General features: G+C 46.6%; 1 protein-coding gene across 18 annotated transcripts in view; it reads right to left on the minus strand.

Annotated features, from left to right (window-relative positions):
* ZNF618 (zinc finger protein 618) overlaps positions 1-24,659 on the minus strand; it is a 156,942-nt gene that overhangs the window by 6,173 nt on the left and 126,110 nt on the right. For 7 of the 18 annotated variants that reach the window (XM_021414115.1, XM_021414107.1, XM_021414103.1 and 4 more), the window contains 6 exons: positions 24,030-24,119; positions 16,223-16,411; positions 12,812-12,895; positions 11,712-11,768; positions 5,784-5,861; positions 881-982 (listed from right to left, as the gene is read on the minus strand). In XM_021414115.1, the coding sequence (XP_021269790.1) occupies positions 881-982; positions 5,784-5,861; positions 11,712-11,768; positions 12,812-12,895; positions 16,223-16,411; positions 24,030-24,119 (600 nt within the window). The remainder of the gene's footprint in view (positions 1-880; positions 983-5,783; positions 5,862-11,711; positions 11,769-12,811; positions 12,896-16,222; positions 16,412-24,029; positions 24,120-24,659) is intronic. The other 11 variants (XM_021414117.1, XM_021414119.1, XM_021414120.1 and 8 more) reach the window with 9 other exon arrangements.

Consider the following 24,659-nt stretch of genomic DNA (forward strand, 5'->3'; position numbering starts at 1 on the left):
TTCCACAGCGGCTATTCACAACTCAGATGCCTACCCAAATGCCATCTCTGTGATGTTCATTTAGATATTACAATCCTGCATGCAGTTTGCTACCCATTTCTATGGGCTGCTGGTAACAGCTCTGATTATTTGGCTTAGTCCAGCTGGAAAGATGAATTTCTTACAATTTTTGTGATTTAAGCCTTTTCTTTGAGCCACTCATTTTAGGACTGAGGAATACAACCTCTTCCACTAGCTGAAGCTCAAGCTTCAGCTTTTTCCTCTCATCTCCAGCAACTGCATCCTCTGTGGCTCATTTTGGGCAACATCAGTGTCATTTCTGGCTACAGCAGAACACAGAGGCTCAATGTTTTCCTACCTGGGATGCTTTCCCACAGAGCTGTCTTTTACCACTTCCCATGCTGAAGTGCAAGCTTGCAGGATGAGCTGGGTACAAAGCTGGACACTGGCTGCCAGCCCACGCAGGGAGCAGCAGGCTATGCCTATGGCACACCATGTGAAATGGAGCAATCTCTTAACACCGGGATGGGAACTCTAACCAGGGATCAGACATGTTTTTTTTCCAAATATTCTCAAATGCACCTCCCTACAAACAGCCCGCACACAGTTCCCAATACTTTTTGCATACTAGTGCTCCCCTAGTGGAATGGTGTTCCAGTGTCCATTCCAGACACTAGTATTCCACTAGTGTCCCCTGGTGGAATAGTGCACCCATGGGAATGGTGTTCTGCTCTGCAGGGTGGTACATCAACTACAGATGAAATCAAGTGCAAGCAGGGGAAGGCAAGAGCCTTGTGCATGTCCAAATCACTGCTGCACACAGCCACTCCTTAAAGCCAACAGGTAAGCGTGGGATGGAAGAGCAAGCACTGTTACGTACTGTTGTTAGCGTTATTTCTTTGGAGCTGTGGTTTCCACTTCTCTTCAACAACAGGTAGAGGTGATCTGGGCTGGCTAGAGGCAATGTTGTTCTCATTGTCAGCTGTGGGGTGAGAGACAGGAAGGTATTAGAAGCACAAGGCACTAATGCTTAAAGTACAAAGAAGGGGAAACAAATCCATCTGCTAAGCATTTACTTACGGGTCCCTCACTAAGGTGACACCAATCTACTATGCTCTCTGTAGCAAGTAATCATTTTTCAGAGATGGCACAGTACTGTCAGTAACCTTGAAAACTTCAGACTTGATCCCCATCACCTCCCAACTGTGGCTGAAATGACAACAGTTTTTTCTGGGCATCAGTGACACTGATGCCATCAGCACAATTTGAGAAATGTCTCTCAATCAACTGGAGCTGCACACCAGGAAGAATAGATGTTCCCTGTGCAGCCTGACCTGTGCAATCCGTTTGCTTTCAAAATGAAAGCAGGATTAGCAGACACTTACCCTTCTGTCTTATTGTCTACCTTTCTGCAGTGCAAGTGGCTTCCCTTTTCTCTATTGGAACTACTTTGTTTCTAAAGCTATGTTCAACTCCTTTGTATCTAAGGATCTTACTATAATCCTCATAGACGTTTGTTTTCCCACTGTAGAGAGACGCCAAACTCTCTTGGGCTGCTCACTGCTGCCTGAGACTGGAAATAACAAGAAATACAAAGTGTGTGGAGTGTGATCATTCCTCCCTATGGCTGCAGAGATAACCCCCTAGGGGTCTGTGTGCTCACACTCCCATTTTCTTATATGGCTGGTTAAACATTTTGGCTGCCAGTTTGAAGGGATTTTTCCAGGAAATGCAGACAAGATCAGTATATTCCATATCGTATCCATGTCCCTTCCTATGCTCCAAGAACTGCCCTCCCCAAGAAATTTTCTAGTTGTTAGTATGCTTCACTATGAAACTGTGCTCTGAAACAGACTCTGAAGCTACATTAAAGCGCATAATGAAAAGAGGTGGAAAAGGAAGGAGGAAGATGGGAAGACTGATGACCAAGCTGAACAGAAGTTTGGAATTAAAAGAACAAAGACAAAACAGATCCTTATCACAGATAGATGCATCTCATCTAATTTTGCACATCTGTCAGACATGCCTCTCTGCAGGGTGACCCCTCTGGGGCTTCTTTTAGGCTCAGTAGTGTGACACAGGCTTATAGCGTGATACATTCACCCCAAACAGGGTGCCTCCTGCAGGAGGAGATCCAGCGGGCTCTGAACTCACCTGGAGTCAATGACTTCTCCACTGACTTTAAAGCAAGTTCAAGAAGACCAGCTCAGATGGCAACACCTGCAATCTACATAAACCAGCATGCAGCGAACTGAAGCCTGTCCCAGTGCTCCAGACAGCAGCTGAATTAGAAAGATGCTTTATTATGGCATACACAGGAATGTGGGCTTTGTTCTGCCACCAGGTTCACCTGGTGCAGGCAGGGCAGCGGGCCGCCCACCAGAACAAACAGGAGAGAGCCAAGGTGCTCTCCCTACATGTGGCAATGGCGCGGCAGAGAAGGGAGTCTGGCAAGAACCTTGAGACCAGAAATCACACGGTGAAACTTCGCTGCCTATTCCTTGCAAGCAAGTCCTGTCAAATGTGAGCAGCTCTGCATGACAGCTGCTGGGGCATTCACCAACCTTGCTGATGGTCAGTTATTATCAGCCCTGAACAGACCTAACAGCAATCCAGAGTATGGCAGAACCAGAGCCCAACCATGGCAGAATGTGGGACTGCCCCAGGGCACTCAGCGTGTGCTGTGGCAGCTGCTGACTGGAGAGCATCACTGTGCTCAGCATTGCAGCCACGGGCGGTCCTCGCATGTGTGGCAGAGACACAATGAGCAGGAGATGAATTCCAGCCATCAGGTACAACACACTGCTCTTCCTGCAGTGTTTGCTGACTCTGATTGCTCCTGACCCAATGTCACAAGTCGTCGCATCTCCAGACATTGAGGGGTGGACAAAGGAAAATGCGGAATGCTGGCTACAAACTTCGGTCACGGTTCAGGTCCACCAACATGAAGGCTTCCTTATTTTGGAGTGGGGGGGAGAAAACCTCTGAATTTACTCTCCCCAACTCTTTATCTATTTTACAGTAACAAGGGATTTATAATGTGTAAATATCCACTGCCATTCAGTGTGGCATTAATGAGATTTGTACATTTTGGTCTCGTCTTCGTTATCGGGCAGTCAGTGAACTGCACAGATCATGGCTGTTTAATGTTTCTTCATGCCTACAATCCTTTAATCCAGATTCTGCCTAGTTGTCCTTTTATTCTTTTAGCTCTAGATGGTAGGAGGGGCATTATACGGTAGCACTCGACCTGAACAAAGTACCCTAAAGGGAGTCAAAGCTGTATATTGTACAGTGTAATTACAGAACAAATTCCTTCTCCTGATGTTCTACTGTTCTATTTCTCCCTTTCAGCCTCCAATTTACATTCTAATTACTTCTTCTCATTGTGTAGCTGCTTTATGGAGCTATAATCTCTCCTTATTACCTTTTAGCCTCTGGGCTCAGCCCTCTGAATGACTCAGGAGCCAACACAACCCTGCATGGCTCCTCGCAGCCAGCAGCACGTTCCCTGCCCTTTGACCACTTGCAATAGGGGCTCAGTGGACATGCTGCATTCAGCAGGAACAGATGAACCCTTTGCATCAGACACAGGAAGCCAAGCGGGACCCAAATGCATCAGCTGAGGGAGCATTTGACACCTATGGGCTCATTGGATCTCCAAACCTGTCATGAAATGTTCCATGAACACAGACATACAAACAGTTACTATGCCAGTGTTCCCAGTATGGAGATCCTATACCACCAGTTCTGCAGACCAGTAAGCTCTCTGTCTCCCCAGGTTGCAGAGATGTTGTGCTGATGCTGCTTCTTGGATACGCCAATCCCCAAGTTCTGATAGACCACAAGGCAACCAAACTGTGACCAGTAACTCCACACCCTGTGTCACTTTCATCACTGCTCTGCTCGAATTCAGTTTCCAGAACCAGACATCCACCAAACCCATTCACTTTGTTGTGCCCTCTCTCACAGCAGCAAACACCCAGTGGTACAGACACACAGGGCTGGAGGAAAGGCTGCTGCTTCCCCAGGAGGATGAGGCACGAGCACACATCGCACGCGGGGACACCGCTGCAGGGACAGCTGGGCACAGGATGGGCACAGCCTGGAAAAAGCACTTAAATACTTCAGCGTGAAATATCTGGGGGGAAGCAACCAAGCAGAACAGAGTGTCTTAAGAAGAGACAGAGAAGGTGGGGAAAAATGGAGTTTAACAGCAGTAACCCTGAGCTGTTGAGAGGGGGTTACCCACTGGAGTGACACGGTGTGTGACTCAGATCACAGATACCTGATCCCTTTGCAACCCAAGTGAGCAAGCCCAGTGGCCTCTGATTATCTGTAAGGAAGCAAGGAGGAAGAAGCTGCAGGCAGCATCAGCTTAACATTCTGGACAGCTCCCAGCCTGCCAGTGGAATGCCCTTCTCGCCCTCACACCTGAGCCTTGGTCCCTGCTCTGCAGCTCCTCAGTGTCACCAAGCACCATAACTCAGCAGGGACCAGAACAAGGAGGACAGGCAGGACACAGGAGGCACGCAGGAACTGTCACTGATGAAGAGCAAGAACAGACCCCAACACCACAGAGCAGCACCAGCCCAGAGCACAGCACTGCTGCTCTCCACAGCACAACGCCCAGGCACTGCACACCAACCAGTTCATTCTCTAACAGAAAGTAACATCTGTAAAGCTCAGCTCATGCTGTCTTACAACAAACCACCCTGCGCTGTCTACCCACAGCATTACAAAGATGATAAATAAAGCAGCTGCTGAACAACACACAGAGCCTGCACTAAGATTTGCCAAGGGAACAGGGAGAACTCCAGGAACACTGCCATTAAAATCAAGACTAAAACTAAAACAGAACAAAATAAGAGCTTTGTTTAAGTTTGCTGGTACAGAATGGAATACGTGCTTCTCCTCAAGCAACCTGTCCAACCCTGCTGTTACTCAGGGCTTACCTGCCATGTGAGCAGAAATGAAGGACTGAATGCTCTGCTGAAGACAGAGCAGCTCTGTTGGAGGGCACAGGTTGCACATAATTCCTTTGCAAATCTGCATTAATTCACTTCAATTTTCAATCCAGATAAAGAAAAGAAAAAAAAATCTGCATATATCAAAAATATCCTCTTTTCTATGATTTTGAATATTCTGAATGCTGTCTTTGATACAGCCTTGGCTTTGAAATGCTAAAATCTTCTCTTATGTACCGAGATAGGAAACAAAAAAGGTGGCTTAGAAATAAAGTAGCAGAATTACTACTCCTCAGAATTTTCTTTTGTAGAGAAGGAAATGAACACAACTGCTGAAATGGCAAATACTTCTGAGAGCACATCTCAGCCCTTCGCAGAACTCCAGGAGATGTAAGCAGAGAAAGGGACTCGCGTGGGCCAGGGCTCTGCCGCCCTGAGAGCATTTTGCTTTGCCTGAATGAGAACTGCCCTGTCTGGGGGAGGAGAGGTTTCCCCTGCGGTAGGAGCGACACATCAGTGCTTATAAAAGGAGCATTCCCTGGGTGCCTCTGGGTAACGAGAAGAGCGGTGGGATGTGCTGGAATGGCAGAATTCCTCTCTTCCTAGGGAAGGGAGTAATATTTGTGACACCCCCTGAGCCTCGCACTGCTGCAACTGCTGTTCCAGCCTTCAAGGATCTTTTTGCTGAAGGTGACATTCCTGGGGCTTTGGAAACCATGAGCATGGGAAGCTCCACTGACGCACAGCGGGGCCAACATCAGGCATCAGCGCAGAACGTCATTCTCCGCTTTAAGCGAGTCGAGGTGCCCAGCTTACCTGCATGGGACTGCATGTGCTCCAGGAGATTGTTATAAAACTGGAACTGGATTCCACAAGCTCCACAGGTGTAAGGCTCTGTTTGGGAAAAATCAGTTCAGAACAATTACACAGAGTATGTGGGGAAGCAGCACCCGTGAGTACTTCAGTCTGTGCAGGAGCAGGACAGCCCGAGGGCATGGTGCGTATCACCGCAGCCGTGTTTGTCACAGCAGCTCCTTAGGGCTGGGGCACAGCCACGCTGCTCCGGGGCTGGGCATGTGTGTGTCGGGTTGCACAAAGCCGTGAGAAGCTGAGCTCTGACTGGGCCTCGCTAGCTCACACCTGCAGGAGCTCATCCTTGCTCTTTTTAAGCCTCAAAGCACAGCGAGTGCATTTTACATCTGTCTGCGTCACATTCCAGGCTCTGCTGTCTTCCCTGAGTAAGGCAAGGAGCACTGGGATGTAAAAATCTTGTTGGTCAGGAAGCTGGGACATGGAGAATTGCCACCAGGGGATGTGGATTATTTTTTCTGGGGGCTGCTGAGCAGTGCAGTGACACTGGGGCACGGCGAGTGCTGGCAGGCTGCCCGCAGCTGGGGCGAGCGGAGCTGGGGGGAGGAAGAACAGAACCCAGAGCTGTGCGGCTGGTGCAGAGCAGAGCTGTGTTCCAGAGCTGTGGGCAGGAGCTGGAGCCAGGGCAGAGCTGGGGGCAAAGCTCCCTCACGTGCCGACAGATACAGTTAGTTCTGTTCTAACAAGTGTGGGGAAAACGCATTTTTTCCACTGAATTAACCTAGCAGCACATGTTTGCAGTTGCTTGGTTTAAACAGTTATTAGCTGAGCGCATTAGTTGACAGATGTAACACCAAACTATGGGGCTGAGATGCGTTAGCACTGAAGCTTGTTAGAAACCTCTGGATAAATCAGCACACTGACACCGTTCCATTCTGGAACAGGTGAATGAACAAATGCAGCATTTAGCATATGAGCATCTTTGCACACAAAGCCTGGCACACACAGAGTAATGTCTGTCACTACAATATACCATAAATCTGTATCAACTTCTGATGGGAAAAACGTATTTTTCTATAAGTGAAACAAAATAAATCTACTGCATGTAAGCACAAGCACTGGCATCCAGAGTGGAAGAGCCAAAATATGTGAAAGCACAAGCCTGACCCGGCTCTAACTGTAAGACATCTATCTCAGGTAGCAGAGCACTGAATTTATCAGCTGGCAACAGTGAGCTGAGAGAAAAAACACAAAAGGAACCACAATATAAGCTGCACTTATATGCTGCAAGGTTACACACTGCCATGCCTTTTCCCCAGAATGCTCAGCCCCTGGAAATGATGGAACAACCCCGGCTGCTGGGCTGTGCTCAATGCCTCATGTAACATCCTGCATTTCCTGGTGCTGCTGCAGCTGGGTTTCACTGCAGTGAGCCATCCCTTCCTCAAGAAACTGGGCTATTGAAGACAAATGAGGAACATGGCAGCTGAGAGGCACACCTGGGTATTGCAGGACTACAACACACTGCATCCTTAGCGCATTCTGAAAAGTCTCTCGTTTGTGATTCCCAGAAACTGTTGCCTCATCACCACTGTGCCCACTAAGAAACGTCCATGCAATGCCCTGGGCCCCTTGTTGCTGATCTCTGACCCTCAAAACGCTGCTTGCTGAGCCCACGCACACAGCTCTGCACTCCACCTGTGGCAGATGACAGCTGCACTGCTACCGACTGCCACCAGTGCGTCCGGCAAAGACTTTGCATTGACCAACGAGAACAAAAACATCGTGCAACATGCACGCATGCAGTGCAGCACTCACACACATCCCCAGAGGGCTGAGGAGATGTGATGCCAGGCTGCTGGCATTCCTCTCCCCACCTCTGGATGACGCGCTCCATCACACTGTCCCCATGGCACGGCCGGTGCTGTCTACAAACACCTTTGCAGAAACCCCAAAGCACCAGCAGCTGCTGAAGTCTCCTCAGCCTCTTCAGCCACACAGAACAGCCACTGCTGGCTGCAGAGTTTCAAAAATCTTTCCCCAGTGCTTTAAATATACGTATCCAATGAACAGGGGTCTGCAGCAAGCTCTGCAGGCCAACAGAAAGAAACAGCAGCATTTGTGCTCAGCTTAAACAAAGCACTCTGCTTCCCATGCTAACTCTCATTGCCACTTCTAAGCCGGACAGAAGGGCAGAGCCAGCACCTGTGCATACACTGGTCACAAACGGATGCAAACAGCAGCAATCTCCCAGGGAAATGCCATCACACACAAGAACAGGTGGGAATTTCTCAAAAGCAGCTTCTGTCATCACCACCCACTTCTGACAATGAAAGAAGTGCTACATAAAGAGGTGCTACCAAGCGTGCTCTAAGAAGGGGATCCCTGAATGTATCACTATTGTTACGTTTATTGGTACTACTTTGACTTCTCTTCCAACAGGAACTCTCATGCTCTCAATCAAACTCCCATTTCTTTCTCAGATTTGCAGATGAAGAAAGAAGTGTCCAGTGCCACCACGGCCATGACGCTGCACTTGGGGCTGTCCCACACTGAATGACAGAAGCCCAGGGTTGTGGGGCTGGCGTGCACTCTGCAGCACACACATGAGCCAGAGGAAACCCAACTAGATGGGCTATCTGATGGCAGCACTACCACGAGTAGAAGAGGATGTATGGCCAACAACAGGGAACGCAAGCAGACATCACGCGGGTTCCCATCACCACCAAACAAACCTTCAGAAGAGATTTAGATCATGAGTTAAAAGCTCATTTGCACTGAGTCTTCTTGCCACTTCCCATTAAACTAAAGGTTAGTCCTCCTAGCTGCTAAGCCGGAGAGACACCCTACCTCTCTATCACACTATTTCTGTTTGATTTCCTTGTTGAGCATATCCTGAAAATCTTATTTAGGTATAGCAAGTTTAGATGTCAACAAATGCTGTCATTTTCCAGTGGGTTTTTATTTCTTTTAAAGGCTGTATTTTAAGGTACAGGTGAACTAAAGAACTTCCCTTTCTCCTTTTTGCCTCATTTTTTTTCATTTCTTCTCGATGTCTTGTAGTTTTATTCACCCTTCTTAGCATAAAGGTGATGTTACTACAAATTCTTTGTTTTACCATAGAATCATCTATAAAGTCCATATCAACGTGTTAAAGCTAGATTGTTCTGTAAACACTAAAACACTGCCCTGAGGCTTTCTGAAGTCAGACAAGAAGTGAGATAGCAGAGACTCTGAAGTCTGGGCCATAACACACCCACAGTTACTCTGTGCCACTGCGAGCAGGCTGCACAGCCACAGCCAAACAAACACTCTGCTGCTCTGGTGGGAGAGGGGAGAGAGGACGGCAGCAGCCCTCCCTATTGAGCACAACACATATATTTACCCTTTTCTGAGGCTTTTTCCATAACAGATTCATGATGACAATCACTGGAATATTTCACAAGCTGGCCTTCAAATATTTTTGGCCTCTTGAAAATTTAGTACAGAAAAGCCCTGCATCTGTCAAGACTCGGCAAAACGACACTCCACCAAGGAGTGTTTTCTTGAAAGTAACCTTACACTGTCTTGGATGATTAACAGCATTGCAACAAGCCAGGTCCATCTTTCACAATTAGGCCATGCCATCGTTTCTGCACCTTGCTTGGTTCAGCAGTGAGTAACAACAAGCTCTGCATGACTGGACACCACTGCGAGGCTGCCCGTGCTCCAGAGGTGGCCCAAGGAAGCCACCTGCACATTTCAGCAGCTAGCACTTCCAAAGCACTGCAAAACTCCCATATTCCATCAAAAACAAGAGGCTGTAGAGCCTCATTCCCACCCTCCCTTGCAGGAGGTGGGCAGCAGCTGAACAGTCCTTCTCTGTCCACTCTGTGGCTACACCATGACCTGATGGGAAAAGGTCCCTCTCTATGCAGATGGACTCAAATGCAGCCAGAAAGCTTGGCTTTGCCAAGCAGACCTGGTCCTGCTGCTCCTTTATGGGCAGTAAGATGCCACATTTCTCAGACAAGGAAACCAGGTACCTGAATTCACTATGACAAGGAGTGGGGCTGTGTACAGGGAAGAGACATCTTGATTTCAACACTTTCCATTTTAGCTGTCTTACTGCCACGCAGGGCTCCCCACAGCACTGCTTCCAACTCTATGTCAGGTAGCATGAGCTCCTGACTCTGCTCTGCTTGTCCTCTCCCTCGCTGTCTTTCTCTCCTACATGTGTGGTACTGCAAGTTGGGATGGTGACACAGGACATACTTTGGCTGGGTGGCCCCAAAAGACTCTGCTGCCTTCTTTGGTAACACCACAGCACAAAATTCATATCCACAACAAGCAAACGTTACAGAGAATCCAGCATTGAACGAGGCCAAACCATGCAGCTCTCGGGCTGCACAACTAGGACCTGAATTCACCTCCCAAACCTGGGCATTGTTCTTCACAGCAGCAGAGCTGGTGATAAGCAGCAGATGGAAGGAGAGGGGAGGGTCTGTCCTGTCATTCTCTGCGCATTATCACCAGCTGCTCCCCTGCCTGTGTGAAATCTGCTGGCTGGAGCATAAGAGAAGACAAGCCAATAATGCCAGAGCTGCTCCAACAGTTCCCATCACACACATGAACACTGAGCCACACTGGGTTTGTTCCAGCCACCAAAACACAACCATGGAAAGAAGAGAATGGGGATATAATGATATGGCAGCTATTCAAAAACAAAGTTATGGAGAGCTCTGTTTGGATACTCAAGCACATATGCCCACAGAGCTTTCCACGGCCTCTCATCACCAGCGGATAGTATCAGTGAGAACATTCAGATTAACTCCTGAGAACACGAAGAAATAAGAGAGGAGATGGCTTGGTGGAAGAGCTGGAAAAGAGCACCGAATGAGACACAAGGGAAGCAGCACAAAGATGGAACCACGGGGGAAAAGAAAAGAGGATCTGGGAAAGATACACGAAGGATGGAAGGGGAAGAAGTTTATACATCCCCACGCACCAGTCTGCCTGTAAGGAGCACGTCAGCTGCCTAATTCAGAAAAGAAGTGCTTCCAACCAGAGCTCAAATCCCTTCAAACCAGTCCGGAGCAGCTCACTCACTGAGCCACTAAAATAAACTGACCATACCTGCGGTGCAGGCAGAAACAATTCTTACAATGAAAGATGAGTAAACTGTATTAAATCAACTGCTCAATTTTTAAGAATTTTTTTTCTTTTCTTTTTTTTTTTTTACTATGAGCTTAAAGTGTTGCAGTAAACAGATTCAGAAGGATGAGCATGGTGTGAGCTGGTACAAGGAGATGGTGAGGAGAGTCTGTGAGATGTGTCACAGCAACAGTGGGTCAGTATGTAATAGCAGTTCAGGCAGAACTAAATTCTTGGACTATTCAGTGCAGCCATTCAGTAGTTTTGTGTGCGCTTCTTGTCAGCAGTTCCTGGACCTCTTCCCATGCTATAGGTTCTTTTTTCCTGAAAAACTTACTATAAACACATCTGCAGACAGAAGGTTTTACAATACAGCCTTCTTGAATTTAGGTACGAGTTATTTGATCGGAAGGAAGACAGTTCTTTCCTTCCTCTATAATGACATAGACTCTACAGGGTTTGACAGGAAAAAACAAAGGCTGCTGTTTTCAAAGGGCCTCAGAGAAATCAGAAGCCCAAACAGCATATAGGCTTTTAAACGTGCACATAAGGGCCTTGAAACCCTTCAGACAAAGCAATCATACCACCTACAGAAGACAAGGCACGGGGCGCAGGCCTGCTGAGAGGCAAGTGGCCACTTCCAGAGCAGCACATCAGGCTAACAACTCTTGGCAGTCAGTGAACTACGTCTGCCTTCTGTCACATCTGATGGATCTGGCCAGCAAAGCTCTCCTGACTGCTGCTTCCCAAATGGAATAGGACTGGAAAGTACAAGCACCTGAAACACGGAGACAAGCTCACCTGATGGGTTCTGCTTACATCTCTTTTCTTTAGGTTTTTCTGTCCCCGAATGAACAGCTGTAATTGTGGTGAAGGCGTGGATTAGAACAGGACTGTTCCCCAAAACATAACACTCAATATTTTAGAAACAAACAACTTATTTGCCCATTCATTATCACCCACTTTGTTATTGCAAGCAGGTTTTCCAACACTCCTCTGCTCCCTTTTGTGGAGCTCCCTCATTTGTTTCAGAGCAGACATAAACCCCCAAAGAAGACATGGTGCAACACCCTCCAGGGAGAAATCCCTTCCCTTACCTGTCCATTCCAGGCAGCAGCACTGTGAACACCACATGTTTTGATCCACTTGCATGGGAAATGGAGTGATGCCAGCATTTTCTACTGGCATTTTATTTATTTCTGCACCAAGATGCTGAACTTACATTACTTCTGGTCTGCCTGTTAAGCTCCAGTTAGGGAGTGCAAGAGAAAGGCAGTGTTCCATTTGAGGGCAGGGGGATACGCAGACAGGATGAAAATCTTGTAAAGACTATAAATGGTGTTGTCTTACAGACTGTCTAGGCCAGTGGTTATGTTTAGTTACCACCACTTGGCCTTAAAATTCAAAGGAAGCTGTAGAAATGGGGTACATTCTGACTCCACATCTACACATCTCTTATACTGTGACCTCCATATAGCAAACTCACAAACACCTGGACACAAGTGATGTGTAAATACAGGGTCACAGCACCACTGTAATATGCAAACTGCTGTTCTACTGATGGTCCTCAGAGCTCTCTTGCTTTGTTGTAAATGGATTTGCTTCACAATTACTTCACTGATGCACAAAGAACAAATACTGCTTTATCTCCATCCACATTCCCCTTTTCTACCTCTTTGCTCCTCACTGAAAAAACTATCCAGGCACTTTAGTACCTGACTTGGGAGCAGGATCCCCACATCTCCACCTGGAGAGGAGCAACAAGAGGACAATACCCCAGGAAGGCCTGATGCTTGCAAGCTTAAAGGAGTTTCCCCGCATACATGATCACCAATCTCAGCTGATTCCTGTTCTGGAGAGGGATGTGGGAAGCCACAGCAGGAGGCAGTGAACACACTTACCGCTGGAGTTCTGAGAGTTGCTGTTTGTTTCTTCAAAGTTGTTTTGCGCTTTGCCTTCCACTCTCCTGCTGAAAGCACTTTCTGCTGGGTGGAGAACAAAGCAGGGATGGTGACTGGTCAACACTGAGCAAAGGACTACACAGAAAGGAGGCACACAACTTTCTCTCTGTGCCACGTAACTGCCTACCCTGAATACAGCCAAAAAGTCAAATATCTAATTTTGGAGGAAAATGGGCTAGATTCACTGAAGAGATAAGAGGTAGGATTGTTTTTTTATTGTCTTCAGGCTGAGGTGGCCTGCAGTGGCTTTTAAGGAGCCTATGACACCAGCCTGGACTGAACCAGAAAGGTCACAGCTTTCTCTCCTGCAGAAAAACCCCATCGTTATCTTACTCTGCCTGAAGGGAACATGCAGCCTTCAAAGCTTCTGGCACAAGTGTCCAGGCCTGCAGATTGAACTCTGGTCCTCACCACGACACTGAGAGTGTCACCTACTGAATCCCCAAGCCAGCTCTCCCCATGCTTCCCAGTCATCAGCATTCCCTTGCCCACCCTGAAATGTTCAGGTGGGAGGACTCATGGGCTGTCCCAGAGTCTGGAAAAGCTTCTGTGGATCCTCTGCCCTGCTGTGCCTTCCAACAGTAAGCTCACTGCCTTACCCTGCTAAGGCCGTGCAGGCAGGCCCTGCTGTGGCACCCTGCAGACACACAGCACCAGGCTGCTCCCAGTAACTGCAATGGCAGGAATCCTCCAGGGGCAGGGGTGCAGCGTCCTGAAATGTCACTGCATGGTGACATTTAGGATTAGAGGTGCCAGCCATTCCTCTCAACCTGGTGCGCCTTAGCACAAGTTTAACAATACAAGTAGTGCGCAGTGTTACCTCACTTCAACTGGGTTTGCAATATCTGGGCAAGTGGATTTACTGTGACTCAAAGGATCAATGAGAAATCAGCAACATGAAAGGTGAATTTGCCAAACTAACGTGTGTGGTCTACGCTGCACAGACTCTTCTCATATGTCACCCCAGGGTTCACGTGAACGTAGCTGAGCAAAGCCCTGCTGGGCAAACTGCATAGAGAGGGCACCGGGAAAAGAAATGTTCAATTCAGGACTGATGGAGACTGCTGCAAATTCATTTTGGGTAATTACATTATTTTGTATTTCTGCAGACAGTCGGAGCAGTCAGCCCTGTGGTGCGGTGCTGTCCCTCACGCAGAGGCCCTGGGCACCCCTGGGCTGCAGCAGGGCTCCCACACAGGGACTGTCTGATGAGGCTCAATAAGACCTGAAAATGAAGCTCCCAGTCCATGAATTTTGGCTCTTGAATCTTTAATGGGCCCTTACAGTGCTGAGCAGGCTCCTCAGACTCTACCTACCACGTTCCTGATTCTTTCTAAAATGCAGAATAGGGACAACTTGGTAATCAAATCAATTAAACAGAACCACATTAAACAGGGCTGAGAAGGAACCAGAGACATTATCTAGTCCATCCCCTTTGACAGAGAAATAACACAAAGGAGAGGCCAAAAGTAATCAGCAAACCAGACAGCACAGTGGGAGCACAAAACCATGACAAGATGGGACTTGGCCAACCTACCCCCGAAGAGACCTAGGTTCAAATCCTGGCTTACGTCACAAGTGAAAGTGAGGTGGAGGTTTCCAAAATTGTTTGTAAAAAATTTGCGTGGTGATTTTGTCCTCATCCCCAACCCTTTTTATTTTTGCCATGTCTGGCTTTAAGAAAAAAACTGGTTCAATGCATCTCCCTGGACTTAGTGTATCCCCCCTGCACAGGAGAGGGCAGTGGACACAAGTTCTTTCCCCTTTGTACCCAAACTGTCTGCATGTGAAGCAAAACTCCCAGTAAAGGCAGAGTGCCAATCCACTAAGGGGCTGCAAACACCATCAGTGGAGTGGTAGGCCACCATCCCTGGTACTACCCAGGCCCACATGGAGCACCTCTAACCGCAGCCCTCGGAAGGCATCCCTTCTGGAGACTGTCTTCCTGATAAGTGTAATGGTCAATGCATTTGTACCAGAAATCCAATATGCTGCTCAGACTGCATGTGTACAGGAAGCTGCCTTGAAAGACGTCATGGAAAACATGCCACCAGACAGATATGGTCGGACCCCCAGGCAGGTATTTGTTTCTTGAAGATCGATCTACCAGACTCAAGCATTGTGAGATTCCTTCCTACATACAGGAAGAGAACAGCTCAAAGTTTTTACCCAACGTATTGATATACTTTTTGGTTACAGAAGTCAGGGAAAAAGACATCCGTTTATATACATCATCTCCCAGTTATTACTCAGATCAATCTGGACCCAGGGTAACTCCCAGTTAGGCTCTTTCAGCTTCTGAAAGAGACACGGGGCTGGAAGAAGTCATCACAAGTTTACATAAAAATGAAAGTCGTTCTTCAGCTTGACCAACTAAATTGGTTGAACTGGACAGACCTCGAATCAGGACTAAAATCAAATAAGTACGTAAGAGGTACAGTAACAATATGGAATTTTGGGACCCACAAGCTATAAGAAGACAGGCTGCAACATCTGGCAGCTGTGGATGTGCGTGTCATCAAAGAACAACTACCCTGTTCAGCATCTTGTGGCCTCTCCCATCTCTGCCTCCCTGCATCTGTCCATGCCAAACATACCAGGGGTGTTTAAGGAGCTAATTAACCAGCCCTTCTTCTGCACTAAGATGGAATGTGCATCTACCAAACCCACAGATGTACAGGAGCTCTTCCCTGCTGTCTGGACATGCGAATACTATGTCACATATCCTACTTATTGTTTTTCTTTTTACATTTCATCTTGCTTGGAAGGATGGAACAGGGACTACAGGAGGATCTACGCTGAGTTTCCTGACACTTCTGTAATGGTTCCATCCCATTATTTCTTCTGCTGGTTTCCAGCTTATCTCCCAGTGGTTCCTGTGGGGGAGCGGAGCACTGAGAAAATATTTTCACTTGCTAAGGCACAGACCTAACCCTGAAAATATCAGCTTGAGGGAAATGAAAACCAAAAGCCAAATGAAGTTGGAAAGAAAAAAACGCAACAATCCAACCCAAATCCCCATACTTGACAAGCTACTAAAGCCAATCCTTGTCAGAAAGCTCTCCTCAGTTTGTGACACCAGGATTTGAAACAGGGTTCTTTGCACCTTGTGGTTAGCATGATGCTTTAAAAAACAAAAACTTGTCACTGGGTTATAAAGACCTATGGCTGGTCTAAATTTTTATTTATATTGTGCCAAAGGATCTAAACCCCTCAGCTGCTTCTTGGAGTAACCTTTCAGGGACAGTCATGGACGAAGCAGACTGAGCCCAGGAAGGGTCAAAAGCCAACCCAGGGCAGGGCTGGACACTAAGCAGTTAAGAAAGTTGATGGTAGAAAGGCAATTGGTACCTGTGATGGCCTTGCTTCCTGGGGATCCAGAATTTGGAGCGCGGAACATCTGGGATTGGGATGTCGGTGGGACACCGGAAGGGGTGCGGTGCAGGAGGGTAGAACATCGGTTTATTGAAGTCGGTGTTTTTTTGCTGGATTGGCTCCCCTGTGTCTTCACTGCCACGAAGAGTGGAGATCGAGAGAACTCTGGATATGAACACTCAGAACTAGTGCGTGGACAGTCAGTCAGCTCCCAGCTCGTGTGCCTTCTGGGAGGGTTCTTTCTAACAGCCATGCTCACGAATCCCTTGCATGGGGACCTGCAGCATCTGTGGATTCACTGATCCCATGTAACAAAATTGTTTTCCCCACTCACCTGAGGGGACAATTCTTGAAGCTTAATTAGTTCCCTTCCACACCTTTAACTGCTATGTGACCAACCCATTCTTCCTCCAGTAGGAATCACCCCATCCATCTAGGAGTCTTATTTGATTTCTGTGGCCTGGCTGGGTGTACCTGCATCTCTGTGCTCCACTTCCTTGTCAGGAAGAGACTGAACCTCAAGTGCAGGTTTCTCATGTGCCAGTCAGAGCTCTACATGGGGAGAAGCTCACACCTTTGTTCCTAGAGCTTTACACATGAATCCTAGAGATTCACAGCTACACTCCTTGTCTGTCTAACATAAAGGAATGAATTACGAGGCAGAGTTCTCATCCTGCAAGTCAGGAAAGGCCTTTTGGTCCCCATCTCCACACAAATGCTGGTGGCATACAGAGAAATTCCAAGTATTACTGGGGTATGCTCTTTGAGTGTATCTGACCTACGTTTTGATCTCTGCAATGCACAGTGAGGATCACCAGGAATTTTCAATGCCAAAAGTCACACAAAAAACCTTTGGGAAGACAGCCCTTTGTCTAGGCTCCATGGGTCAAAAAAAAAAATTTACAAAAATGGAGAAACAACCTAACAACCGCCTTCATTCCTCAGAGACTTCTTCCACTGATATCTGAATATGGCTCCTGAAGTCAAGTGCCACTGCAACCACCTGCCAAGAATCACTAAGGAACAGGATTCACACTACCTACAGCCAAAGCTCATTAGCAGCAATTTCTATACTTGCGTGATAATTTGGGATGCCAACAGCTGGAATGGGTAACACCAGCACTGGCTAATCCTGCGGCGTAACCCAGAAACACTTAAACAAATGGAGCAGTTCTCAGCCATGTGCTGCCACAGCAGCACAACAGCCTGGGTAATGAGAGAAGTCGCAGCCTGGGACCGCACACATTTCCAAAATCACACGAGAAGTTATAAATCTCATTGTTCCATGCCAGTGGTCAGGAGCATGGTAGAGTGATGTCATTTATATTCAAAGCAACTTGCAAACTCGAAACATTTTTTTGTTCCATTTGATCTGTTACAGAGATTCAAGATGACATTTCCTGTACGTGTTTTAGCGTACTTCTGCAGGACAGTCTGCACTAGGTTTTCTCATAGTTTGGGTCAAGATACTTCTTCTCTGCTTGTTCTTTTGCCAGCTGAATAGGCAGAGCACTTGCTTTTGCTTCCCGGTCTTCATTTCTTCTCCATTTACTGTCAAACTGCCAGCAAATATGTAGTCAGGTATGACAATTTCCTGCTTATGTGTCATCTAGCTTCCAGCAAGGCCCAGTCTCACAAGTTGTTGGTTTATCTCCCAATCTATACCAACTGAGAGAAGAAGCAATCAGCCAAGTTTCCAGTGTCAGGAAGAAACAGTCATCACAAATCCTCTGCAGTCCAGATACTGCTCCCTCTGCAAGATCTGAAGGAAGAAGTCTGAACGATATGAAAACCTCCAAAATGACTTCTTTCTCCTCCCATCTTAATCGAATAGGATGTCGTGGCTTGTATCAGGGATGAACAGACTGACTGGTCGCAAATCCATGAGGCAGCATGAGACTTGGCTTTAGTCCTCTCACTCTCCAGCTGTACATTTCAAATTCAGGCCCCAGAGAGAAGGCTGCTCCATCTGACACTAGGCTGAGACAGAATTTGAGTCAGCGAGGCAAGACAGAGAAAAGAGTATTAGAACTAGCAGTCTGGAGTCATATGCTAATAACTCCCTGGAAAAATGTTTTACTTTAGCTCACCAGATGACAAATTCCCTCTGAAGACTAAACAACATGCGTAGAGATGATCACGTAGCTCCTCTGTTCTATTCTTGGTAAGAAGTCTTTGTTGTGGAACTCACTGCCTCGGGCTGATGAAAAAGCCAAGTTCAAGATATTTCCACAAATGAAAACACTGAATTGCTGGATGGTTACAAAAACCTACTGCCTCAAAATCTGCAGCAAGACTGCAGACAGCACTGTGGACAGATGATCCCCTAATCACTGCTACAGAACTTTTTCAACTTTCTCAGAAAGTATCTGAGATGCTTTCCCAGTTGAAGCTGACGCAATGAAGAAAGGAAGGGCACTAGAGGAGATTGAGCTGTTCATGAATCTCCACCACGTCAAACTTAGTGAAGTGGCTCTTTATCCTTTTTTTAATCAGTGACCTTGAGGAACACCCTGAACTTCCTTAGAAGTTTTTAAATGATCCAGCAGTTAGTAGAAAAACGAAGCAACATAAAGATTAAGTCTCACTGGATGATCTCCAGTCACTTGGTAAACTGAGCGCACTGTGATACAGGTTTTAATTAAAGGACGGAGGACTTCTCCCTGGCAGCAGAAGAGAAGAGCTTGGTGGTTGCAGTGCATGGTCATGATGATTGAAGAGGAGCTCCAAGAGCAACGCTTTGGCTGAAGTCACTGAGGAACCCTTTGGGTAGACCAACAGGGCACTCGTAAAGAGGATCAGGAAGATAAAGCTAACTCTTTGTTCCTTCCCTGGACCCTGAGCTGGTGTGTGTCATTCACAAAAGCTGTTAATAGACTGGAGAATAATCAGATGGGAAGGCAAAAGGATAAATAAAGGACATGAATAACAAACCTTACACTGGAAATCTCAAGGTACTCACCTGGCTTAACTGGTCACCATGAAGTGACTTGATGGCAGCCTATACAAAGCTCTAGCAAAAGACGTGTGGTAGCTTGGTTCACCTATCAGACAAAGCTATAAAAAGATCCAGTGTCTGAAAGCTACAGCTGGATAATAAGTCATCAAAATAATTACCTTCACTGGTTGGCGTATCTTCTGTCCCACTTAACAGCAAGACTGTCTCTCTAAAACAAGTACTTCAACAATTAAGTCAAGGCAAGTCACAGCACGCTTAACTCCAGTCAGTCCAGAGATCAGTGGCTTCTCCTGGCTCTTCCAGCTTTGCTAAGAACTTCAAGCTCTAAGAACAGCAAACTGCGACAGTAAAGGGGAAAGTCTAGCAGACATTTCAACATGTCTCCCTGGAAGATACGTAAATCCACACTGCCACAATGCACCGCTATAACAGAACAAGTCACCAGATTCTCTGAGTAGCTTAGTTTACTGCAGGGAGAAGTTTTCACTAACAATCTGTGTATCATATTTCGTCAGAATGATCTTGCCAGGATGGATAGGAGATAGGGCTAAAATTGTCATTTGGATGGTTCAGATGGTATTATACCACTGCCACTGGAGAAAAACCTCTTTTTAATGGGCATGATGGAAAGGGATTCCTTAGCAATGGCCTGAAATTCCACACGTTAAATGGAAACCTCAGCTATCAGAAACAGAACTTTCCAGAGGAAAAACTTAAGCGCTCAAATCTATCGAATTCTTCATGCGTTCTTTATACAAACATTTCTGTTGTATAAGAAATGCAGGCCAGTGCAGCCTGTTACTAAGGCACTTCAAGTTTAGAGAGTGGGAAAAAAATCTGAACTCACAAGTTTCACTCATTGAAATGGAGAAAGACACACAATTGGAATCCACATTTTTTTTCTTGGCTGGGCAGGACCTGAGGGGATACCAGACACACTACCACAAAGAACTGCTCTCCTTAAGAGAAAAAGCCCTGACAGCATCTGTCTTTAAGGAACACTGCAAGTGTTTCAACATTTTTGATGAACAAATTATATCCAGTGCCCTTCACAATAAGAAAAGTAATGGAGTGGTCAGGCTTTGTGAATTTCCATGAGCACCTCAGGCATCAGGGCGCAGGGAGGTCTGGCTGTCTCCTCAGAAGCCCAGAATGACCACAGGGCTGGCAGGGCAGTGGTCTCATGAGCCAGATTCCATCCTACAGCCTCAGCCAGGCAAGCACTGAGATGGCAGCCAGGTCAACCAGGAGTCTGGGACATCAGGAAGGTTCTCGGTGATGAAACACTTCCATGGTCAAGCTGACAAGTCAATTCACGGGTCAGAGGCAAGATCTGGTCTCATGAGAATCAGCAAGGTCAGACACAGCCCAGCAATCCTAAGAAGGTCCAGAGTGATGGGACAGGATTGAGGTAAAGCTAGGAAGTCAGGGTCTGATCAACAAGATCCACGGTCAGGCATGGGCATGACTACAACTAGAAACAGATATCCTATAGGGCAGCACAGGCAGAGACTGACGCAGCTGAGCTGACACGGGCAGTGTGTGTGAGTGGAGACCTCATGTGAGGCTGCTCAGAGCCATCAAGACTTATTAGCACACTGAGGGCCCTGGCATCACTCCAGATTTTCATTCCAGAAGCAATGGCTGTGGATAGCTGTGCAGACTTCAGAGTTCTCAACACACGCGTCCATGACTGTGGAGTCTGTTGCCATATCTGCAGTTAGCAGAAAATCCCGGACTTAGGAAGCTAAAACCTCACCTCAGAGACTTTTCCAGCCTCTCCACATCCCTAACGCACTAGGTTTTCTCAGCACTGTAAGCACAACATCTAAGAGCATTGGCAATAGCACAGCCACCCTCAAACGTGGGACAATGAACACGCCTAGCAATCCTACAATTCATTTTTTTGGAAACAGCCTCTGACACCCTTCCTAGAGTGAGCAGACCTGTTGGCTAACAAAAACATTGTAAGTATCAGTATTCTAAAAGTGTAACAACTCCGTTCTAACTTCAGGAAAAAGCCCTGTCTCCTCACTACCAAAAGGGGACTTCTGAAGGAGACATTTGGCATTAGCAATTCCAGCGAACCCCACAGCAGAGTGCTTTTCCAGACAGCAGGTATCGAGCAGCACTGACCAAAAATTATCCTGGAAGGCTCCATTGACTCTGCAGGATATGAGTCTTTGTTTTAGCCTCTTTTCAATAATTTTTAATCCATTATCACAGAAAAACAGAAAGACAGGCTCCGGAAGGGAAGTTTGCACTCCAGCAGAGAGACCCAAAAAGCTGATCTGGTGATGCTGAAACGCATTCCTTATCCTGTAAGGCTAATTTTTCAGCATTTGCCATATAACCACGAGGGCAAGGCTAAGGTAAAGACAGACTCTCAGCTTTACCTCCTGTGACTGCTAGGGGCTGAGAAAAGCCAGTTGTGCACTGCATCAGAAACCTGGTGTTCCCAGCTACCTCACAGGACCTTGGTTTATAGGAAGAGCAGAGTCTGAGCAGTAGCAAGGTGGAAGGACGTACTGGCCAGCCTGCCTGGGAGCTAATCACACCCTCTCCTGTACGCTCATCAGGGTTAGTGGTTTGTCACTGTAAATCATAAATCTTACTGGTCATGGCAACTAAGAGAGGAAAAAAAAATGTAAAAAAAAAAGAAAAAAGTTTATAAGGAGGATTTAAACCTTACGGTAGTATTATCCTGATCTGTTCTTAAGTGTCCTCTTAGTTAAAGATATTTGCTGTAAGGACTGGACATGTCCTCTCTGTGACTGCTGGCCTAATCTGAAGTAGGGACAGGTTTTTTCTTCTTTGCAAAGGCTACTACACAAACCATGGCCCAAGAATGGCTCCAACCTCAGCATTCAAAAAGAAGTGCCACCTCCTCCAACACTTGTGACTACTGGGAAAGCCATACCTTCCTGCTTGACAAATCCCTGCCCTAGACAGCGGAGATCCTGACTCTTTAGGGCTCAGGTTTTAACTCAGCAGCTCTCCTGGCACTTGGTTTTCTGACTTCTCCCACATTACTGTTTCAGATTGTCCTGACTTACAGCAGCCAAACAACATACATCAGGCTCACAGCACAAGCCCTAAGCCTTATGCTGGGCAGATGATCCCACAGCTGCACTCTGCACAAGAAGAAGTATCTGCATGGAGCATTTCTATCTGCAGTCAGACCTGCACAGCCTGCTTCAGGCAAATTCCTCTCAAAGAACAATGGTTGTGTTTTTCCTTTATACTGGATAGCCTGGACCTGGAACCAGCAGCTGCAGCCTATTATTACAGATGGCTGTGAGGGTGGAGAGATATCCTCACTGATAAATACCTTTGAAATGGGATGTACCGGGAAGATAACGATCTGTTCTTGTTGAGCAGAGACTCAATGTACACTACTCACAGCACACTGTTCCTTAGCTATAAAACCACTAAGTTTCTTTGATTATCTGTACATGGGTGGATTAAAGACACCAAAGCCTCAGTGTCTTTGGGTCCATCTATACTACGAGATTGAGCTTCAACTCCAGCAGCTTTTCTGAGCATCTGAAGACACCCAAGTTAAGACTGCTGCCTGCTCTGGGAAGTGGAATCTGAGGGTGCAGGGATATTTAGGAATAACTGTTACATGTACAAACACAAGCACTGCGATAGTTCCCATGGACAGATGGGAGATAAGAAGATAAACTGTGTGAGGGTGGTGGCAGAGGTTTTCTATGCCCCACATCTTCTACCATTGTCCTGGTCTATCTCCATACCCCAGAGAACATACATGGGAGCTGTCAAGAGCCACCAAGCCTTGACCTACCTTCAAAGTGGTGGTTTGGTGGACTATGTTCCCAATTTATTTCTGTGTATGTCTAAAACTAAAGCTGCCTTATTATAATAACTTTAGAGCCCAACTGAAACTCATTTTGGTGAGTAAGGAGTGTGCACTCCCCCTGCTGGCTGCAGATGAGCAGCTAACAAAACCAACTTCATATAATGAGCTCAGTTCATCCATCACCACCATCAGCCAAAATGCTGGCAGCTGGGCAAACACAGGCAAAAGAGCAACTATGCTGGCTCACAGCATAAGAACCGCAATGCAGCACAGGGCAATGCTATGAAAAAAGCATGAAGTTCAGGGGCAAATAACTTCTCTGCATACTTTTAAAGCATCTAAAACCAGCACGTAGCAAGAGTTTCTCAACTACTTTTACTAGACCGTTGCACTGAATTACACTTAATTGCTCATTACAACCTCCCCTTTGCCTGGGGAGTGCAGATCGTAGTGTCATGCAGTCTGCTGAGAACTGCCTTTTCCCGAGCTCCCTGAAATAAATATTTTATTGCCTGTGATTTAGTAGCAAGCTGCCAAGGTAATTCACATGATTTTGAAAACCAGTTTGAACTTGCCGTCTGCAACAGTTTCTCAGAAGCTCCTAAGAAAGATGCTTCCCCGCTAGGATGTATGTTCATTATTTAGGGGATGCTAGAAAAGTTTGTACATCTCTCCCTTACGTACAGTTTAGGTACTGGAGCTTTTAGTTGAGCAACAAAATGAAGTATCAAGCCCCAAGGAACACATGAAGAACGGCATGGGCTTTGGTTAAAGTTCAGTGACGTCAGACACCTAACAGTAACAGGGTTCCTGTACGAGGAGATTCCAGCTCAGCTTTGCAGTGCCCTGGTCAGCACAAGAGCTGCAGCCTGCCAGCTGCAACCCCACAGGGTCCAGTGGAAGGATCCACAGAAATGACACTCTCTCCTGCAGCCCTCATCTTTATCACCAACCACTGTATATCATAGTCTGTAACGAAAGATTTCCAGCAGGATACTCACTAATAGGTGCATGCAGTGCCACGTGTTCCTGGTATGGAGTGTAGTATTTGTACTGCTTGCCACAGAATTCACAGGTATAATTGCCAGTTTCTGTGAAGACGAAATACATTCAAAAAATCAGGAAGGAGTGCAGCAGCAACCTCTCACAAAATCACTGACTTCTTGACTCTTTACATAGAAACTGGGCCAGGTGAGAAAAAGAACACTGGAGCATTTTCCTCTTGCACTGGGAACTTAACTGCCCTATAATTGCCCTAAAATTCTTTTCCCCCAAAAAGGCAGCAGTGGAAGCAAGTGTCCAGTGATGGGCCAACTCCAGCAGAACTGAACAAGGCACACGAGATTGTCTGAGATTTCAGCAGGTAAGCATGTAAAGCAAAGGAGAGAATCCATTTTTAAAGTGTACACTACAGACAATTTTGTCTTCTATTTACAGATGGTTTGTGATGCATGGACAACAGGGACAGTCAAGTCAGGAAACAGAGTTGTCAAGTTTAAGTCTTAATTACAGAATGTTTATATTGGAATTGATTTCTCTTGCAGGAAAGAGAGAAGGTTTTCTGTGCCAATCTGTGCTTTGGGGGTACTTGAAAAAATGAAGTAGTGTAACCATGCACAAATACCACCTGT

Source organism: Numida meleagris, chromosome 16, assembly GCF_002078875.1.
Source record: "Numida meleagris isolate 19003 breed g44 Domestic line chromosome 16, NumMel1.0, whole genome shotgun sequence".
NCBI lineage: Eukaryota > Metazoa > Chordata > Aves > Galliformes > Numididae > Numida > Numida meleagris.